This window comes from Gastrolobium bilobum, unplaced genomic scaffold, assembly GCF_033153095.1.
Source record: "Gastrolobium bilobum isolate Gb01-03AN ecotype WA unplaced genomic scaffold, APGP_CSIRO_Gbil_v1 utg12459, whole genome shotgun sequence".
In the NCBI taxonomy this organism is placed as follows: domain Eukaryota; kingdom Viridiplantae; phylum Streptophyta; class Magnoliopsida; order Fabales; family Fabaceae; genus Gastrolobium; species Gastrolobium bilobum.
In genome coordinates this window covers 50,695-57,583 of record NW_026895767.1, presented here as the reverse complement: position 1 = coordinate 57,583, position 6,889 = coordinate 50,695, and the positions used below count along the sequence as shown (strand labels likewise).

Here is a 6,889-nt window from a genome sequence, read left to right as displayed (position 1 = left end):
AACAGAACCGCTCCATGCACACCCCTACTCATGATTGTGTCTATGGTAGGAGAGAACTACTCTCCTACAACAGATTAATAAAGCCCTATATAATTAGGGAAAATCATTTATCCTTGTAAAGAATATGACTTTGTGTAATTTTAAATCATAACCGTTGATTTTCGTGAATCAACGTTTATAATTTATTGTGAATTACTAATTAATCATAAATGTTTGATCCAATAAATTATGAGGAATGATATTCTTACTATTAAATTTTTTTACTACCTATCTAATCACCATTGAATCAAAGAGAGAGAATGATAAAAAAAATTTGAAAAAAGAGAAAATGTTGATCCAATAGTGATTAGATAGGTAGTGAGTTGGTAGTAGAAAATTTTAGTAGTAAGAATATCCCTCCTCATAAATTATAACCATATATCGACGAAAATCAACAGTTAAGATATAAAATGACATAAAATTATATTCTTTAAAGGGACCAATGTTTTTCCCATATAATTATAGAAAAATAGTTTTCTCATTTTAAATGAAAAATTTTCTCATATTACACTTACAATTAAAAGTTGAGTCTCATGTTTATTTGTTTGTTTCTTATTTTTTTGTAGGTCCCACTCATATATTGTGTGTATAACAAGTAGAATAAAAAAAATTAATCTCCATAATTATATATAACGTTTCTGTATGACCAATTGTGTTCGGAAGAGAGACAGAAAAATAAAAAATATATAAAAAAGAAAAACATTATTGGTAAGATGCAAGGAAAGTAAGAAAATCGGATTCTTTGAATTTGCTACTCGTACGTGTGGTGTATCGTGTGTCTTAACAGGATCTATGGGACCCAAATAGCAGATGAAGTAACTCAATTGAGTTATTTCACTTACCTAGCCGCTTTTTAATGCCAGCAGTATCCCTGATAAATGAGTATACCCGACTCTGTTAAACTACCCTTACCAAACTAATTCCCCCCTTCCCCCAAAATAAAAACGTAAACCTAGTTATATATCCAATGACCAATGTGCATCCCAGTATAGACTCTGCTTGTTTTAAATTTTAATAAATTGTTTTTAAGATAATTAATATTAAAAATATTTGATTTTACTTGTTTTCTTTATAAAAAAAATTAAAATCAAACACCTGATATAATACGTAAAACTGATTCTAGATGTCAAAACTTAATAACAAATATATAAAATTAAACAAGACTAGAGGTGGCAAAGTGGGCGCTCCGCTCTGCCCCACCCCACCCCACCCTGTCCTGCCTCGCCCTTAACTCGCTAAAAAATAAGTCAGCCCGTCTTACCCTGCTTTTGAAAGAGGGCTCAAAAACTCAGCTCGTCCCGTCCCGTTTGGCAGGTTGGACGGGTTGGCCCAACCCGCCAGTCCGAGCCTATTTTACACTGGTCCGCCTCGGCCTGCTTATGCCCGCCAACAACCCGCCAAAAAATGAGCACGTCCCACCCTGCCCCGCTTTTGAGATGAGTTGAAAAACTCAGTCCACCCTGTTTAACAGGTTAGACATGTTGATCTACCAAGTCAAGCCCATTTTGCCGACTCTAAACAAGAGTCTAGTTCTTTTCAAGTCTAACTCATCACGTCAAAGGATCAATTATAATAAGGTAGGTAATATTCCTCACGTTTGCTTATACATATTTTATCTCATATTTAAGTTAATTTCTCATTTATTTATAATTTTTATATTTACACTTTAATTTTATTATCTTACCTAATGTAAAAGTAAAATATATGAAAAAAGTATGTATTATTTTAAAAAATATAAAGTTGTGTCATTTTAAGTGATAGAAATAGATAGATTATGGAAAAATAGTTAAAAAAAAATAAAGATACGAATCTAACCTCTTTGTAAGAATAAAATGACACAAATTATATCATTTAAAAAATTAAATATTTTTTTCAAAATATATTCAGCATGATTCCCAAGCAATCAAGCATTGTTAAATAAGTAAAGCTAGCTCGGTTTTTAATATTAAAGAAGAAAACGAATTGAATTCTGATGGAGACACAAAAAGTCACATCACGTCACAAGAAGAAAAAATAAATTGAAACTCTGATTGAGACACAGAAAAACATCAACTCACAAGTCCAATACGAGGTGCCATATTTCTTTTAAATTATTGTTCTCTACTATAAATACAAGCTCCAAACATCAACAACTGCACACAAACTAAAACTGAGTACACAGTAGCTACTACACTTTTTCTCGTCTAGCTTCCCAAATAACACATAAATAATGGTTCTCCAAACTTCATCTCTAGCGTTTGAAGTAAGGAGGTACAAGCCAGAGCTAGTAGCCCCAGCTAACCCTACTCCCCATGAGTTTAAGTTGCTATCTGACATAGATGACCAAAAGGGTTTACGTTACCATATTCCATTGGTGCAGTTCTATCGTTGCAAGCCTCAAATGGCAGGGAAAGACCCTGTTCAACTCATTAGAGAAGCACTTGCAAAAACACTTGTATTTTACTATCCACTCGCGGGAAGGCTTAGGGAAGGTCCTAGTGGAAAACTAATGGTGGATTGTAACGGGGAAGGTGTCATGTTTATTGAGGCTGATGCTGATGTTACACTTGAGATGTTTGGAAACATTTTTCTGCCACCATTACCTTGCTTTGATGAGCTTCTTTACAACGTTCCCGGTTCAGATGGAGTGATTGACTGTCCTCTCCTGCTAATACAGGTTCTTAGACATTCTTGTAAGGGCAATGATTTTCTCATGCTACATGAGATAGTATTATTTCATGTAGAGACATAATTGGATGGGTCCCACGGTTAAAAGAAAAGAAAAAAGAAAAAGAAATGCTGGCTCGGATTGCGATGTGTCTGTGACATGAGATAAAAAATTTTATGTAACTTGAGAAAAACATTTCTCTTCTTGTAAATGCATGTTAATCTGTGTCTTAATTAAAATAAAGAAAAAATTATTCTCATTTTAAATGACATAAGTTTTTTTTTGTACATACTCCTTTTGATAATTATATTATCTTTTTCTTTTCTTTTCTTTTATTTTTTCAGGTGATGGAGCTCACAAATTTATCTCTATGACATGAGATAAATATTTCCTTTCACATGATATTAATAAAACTCTTAAAATAAATATATCACATGAGTTATACATTTCAAATTATTAATATGTTAGGGAATATTTATTTATTTTGAAAAAGTTTTTAAATAAAATAAAGCATTCCCAAAACACTCGTCACTATATCAGGAAAACATTGTGCTAGAAAAATTCTCTATCTTAGAATAGTTTTACTTTTGCTTTTTGACCTTTTATTGCACTGTTAGTAGAAACTATTTTCTTTTTTTTTAGAGATTACAAGAAATTGAACACAGCACCTTACACTACACACACTCCTAACACACACACCTCACTACTCTAATTAAAAGTGTGCTTGTAGCACTTTTTTTTTTTTGGGGGGTAGGCTGTAGCACATTATTCATCCTAGAATTTTCACTTTCATATTTATATTATTTAAACTAAGGGAAAAATGTTTATCCTTTTAAATGACACAACTTATATCCTTTCACTCTCACAAAGAGGTGGGGCCCACACCTTTATTTTTTTTGTCAACTCTTTCTCCTCCTTTATCTATCTCTTTCTCTCTCTTAAAATGACACAACTTTACATCCTTTAAAATGACACACACTTTACCCTTAAACTAATGCAGGAATGTCATTGATTACTTTTGTAGACTAAATATTTTACTTTACAGTAAGTTATTTGTTACGTAACTTTTTGTAGAAAAAACTATAAAATCTTTTTATAATTACAGAGAGAAAAAAAATTGGTGAGGCAAATAAAAAATAAATTAATAACTTCCAAAGGTTAACTCATTTTTTTTTACTTATTTTTTATTCTGTCATTTTACTAAAATTCATTTGTTACATTTAGTATTTTTATCTATAAAAAAAATAACTCTTTGCTTGCATACTGCTTCCCACAAATTTCCAAAGCCTATTAAAAAAAAGGAAAAGAATAAAAAAAAAAAGCTAACTCCAAAAGTAACTTTTTCTATTAATTGTTTATATTAAACACTCTACACTATCATTCTCAAACAAAATTAAATGGCTAAGAAGAATTAAGAAATACGAAAGCATGTTATGTCAAGCCTTAAAAAAAAGTCAAGAATCACTCACAACATGAAATTCCGATTCATGCTCATAAATTGTTTACATACTCTTTAAGTTGGTGTAAATAAACCATCTCACCTAAAAGTTTAAATTTAGAACTAAAGATTTGTCAATCATTTTTATATTATATCTTTCTAACAGACCTCTCACACAAAAGTTCTTTAAGCTTGAAATATAAATATTGCACCTACCTATTTTTTTGTTTTACTTTATGCTGACTTAATTCTATTAAAAAATAAGGGATGTTGAGGATCGAACTTGTAATTCCATAATCACCTTACTCTCATATCATATAAAGAAATTATCTCACCTGAAAGCTTAAGTTTAGAAACGAAGAATCATCAATGTTTTTTATATTATATATCTCATGCGAACAAATTTTTAGTGCATCCTGTTGCATTGAGCATTCAGCTGACAATTTTGTGAAAAATTTCTTCAAAAAAAGAAAAATATTATAACTGTGTACTCCCTGATATACATAGTTATAATAATAGATTTGCACTGATAAAAATTTGTTCCTCTGGCACAGCTCGCTTATATAGTTATATATATAAATGGCAGGTAACGCGCCTCAAGTGTGGTGGTTTCATCTTTGCTCTCCGCATGAACCATACAATGAGCGATGGTAGTGGAATTTCCCAGTTCCTGAAAGCCTTATCAGAAATAGCATGTGGAGCACCAAAGCCTTCTATTCTCCCTGTGTGGCGTAGAGAACTATTATGTGCAAGAGACCCACCGAGAGTTACATGCATCCATCAAGAATACCAACAAATACCACCTGATTCCAAAAGCATCTTCAAACCCCATCATCGTTCCTTCTTCTTTGGCCCAAAAGAGATAGCTTCAATCCGTGAACTTCTTCCCCATCAACAAGTTTCTCAACCCACCTCCTTCGATGTCCTCACATCATTCCTCTGGCGTTGTCGCACAATTGCATTGCAGTGGCAAAACCCTGATCAAGAGGTTACGTAGAAATTGCGATAACCAAACTAATAGAATTTAAATTGTGTTATCTCAGTTTAATCTATCTTTATCTGGATTAGTTTATCACAATAAGTTTTATTTATCTTTATCTTATTATTAGTATTAATTAGTTAAAGAGGGCAAGTTTAGAGCAGTGATAAAATTGCTCCTAAATGAGTGAAAAGTCATAAATTCAAATCCAAGAAATAGCCTATCTGCGAACATGCATAGTAAGATTGCATACAAGAATTGTTTTCATCCCTCTCCTTGCTAACCAAGGTTTAATGCGGAATGACTATTAATAATATTAGTTATCTTGTTCAAATTCGTTATGTTGCTACAGGTGCGCTTGTTGTGCATTGTGAATGCACGTTATGGACGTTGCAAGTTCAACCCTCCATTGCCTGAAGGTTTTTATGGCAACGCTTTTGTGTTTCCGGCTGCGGTTACAACCGTGGGGAAGCTATGTGGTCGTCCACTAGGGTATGCTCTGGAGCTAGTGAAGAAGGCAAAGGATGAAGCAACTGAAGAGTATGTGCACTCTGTCGCTGACCTAATGGTAACCAAGGGAAGACCTTGCTTTACTACCTTAGGGTCTTTTATGGTTTCAGATCTTACAAAGGCTGCATTCAGAGATGTGAACTTTGGTTGGGGCAAAGCTGTGTATGCTGGTTTAGCAAAAGGTGGTCTTGGGAACATTCCTGGAGTGAGTTTCTATCTTCCTTTTACAAATTCAAAAGGAGAACAAGGTAGAGTTGTTCCAATTTGCCTTCCAGTTGATGCTATGGAGAGGTTTGAGAAAGAGTTGGATGACACATTCAAGATCAAGAAAGACACTATGATATTAATGTCCAATCTCTAAATGGATGGTTAATAATTTAGCAGATGCCAACTTTAACTTGTCTATTGTGATGGTTTATTGAATGTATAGTGTATGCTACTTTAACTTGTCTATTGTGATGGTTTATAGAATATATAGTGTATGCTACATTCTGTGGTTTAGATTTTACGTTCTCAGCTTCTTTTTCCACTTTCTTTTTTGTTTTTAATTGTATCCGGTGATATATATATGTTTTATATACTGTTTAATAAAAATTATCATATAATCATGACTTGCTTCATAGTTCATAATATTTGTTAATTTCTGTGCTTTCATAAACACCGTACATATTATGAAAGTTTTTTTTTTCTTTAATTTTTCAATTGTAGCATGCCAATATCTTAATTAGTGTGTGATAGTTATAACAACCATCATTGTCAAAATATGTGACAGTGAATTAACCAAGTGTTTAAGTGGAATTTAAACACGTATTCAGGAAACAGTAAACAATAAATCATATAATTGACATGATAAGTTAAGGATACAGTTTATGTCAGACAAGTCTAATAGGACCCTACTATAAGTATAAGGTATACGTGGGGACATAGATGTCATTATGTGAAAAGTCAGGATTACTTTGATAAATGATCAAGGTTAGGTCAAAGGTTGATTTTGATGATGTAATTAAATTCTATGGGTTCAAAGTGATCTTATTGTGATCAAACAATATCTAGATTAATTTCTAAAAATAGGTCAAAGTAAGGAAAATTAATAAACCAATGGAAATTGGTTTAGGTCAAAGATGAATACAAAATTGTTAAGTTAGTAACATAACTTAACTTTGTGAAAGCACATACCGACAAAGTGCTGCGAAAAATAAAATAAAAATATGACAAATCTTAGAAAAATGGCTAGGTTCAAAATCTAAGGTTTGGGATTAAAATGATAAGCGGAGCT

At 32.4% G+C, this 6,889-nt stretch overlaps 1 protein-coding gene across 1 annotated transcript; it reads left to right on the top strand.

Annotated features, from left to right (window-relative positions):
- The first annotated feature begins 2,248 nt into the window (after nucleotides 1-2,248).
- LOC133295734 (13-hydroxylupanine O-tigloyltransferase-like) lies at nucleotides 2,249-5,974 on the top strand. The gene is made up of 3 exons (XM_061494586.1): nucleotides 2,249-2,695; nucleotides 4,711-5,112; nucleotides 5,456-5,974. Exons 1-3 carry the CDS (start codon nucleotides 2,249-2,251, stop codon nucleotides 5,972-5,974), a joined length of 1,368 nt encoding a protein of 455 aa, XP_061350570.1.
- Nucleotides 5,975-6,889: the final 915 nt, after the last annotated feature.

What these genes read in the sequence shown, in the direction of transcription:
- LOC133295734 (XM_061494586.1), top strand. Translation starts at nt 2,249, where the DNA reads ATGGTTCTCCAAACTTCATCTCTAGCGTTTGAAGTAAGGAGGTACAAG. An exon ending in GTCCTCTCCTGCTAATACAG is followed by an intron (nt 2,696 to 4,710) that starts GTTCTTAGACAT and finishes TATAAATGGCAG; the next exon opens with GTAACGCGCCTCAAGTGTGG. An exon ending in GGCAAAACCCTGATCAAGAG is followed by an intron (nt 5,113 to 5,455) that starts GTTACGTAGAAA and finishes ATGTTGCTACAG; the next exon opens with GTGCGCTTGTTGTGCATTGT.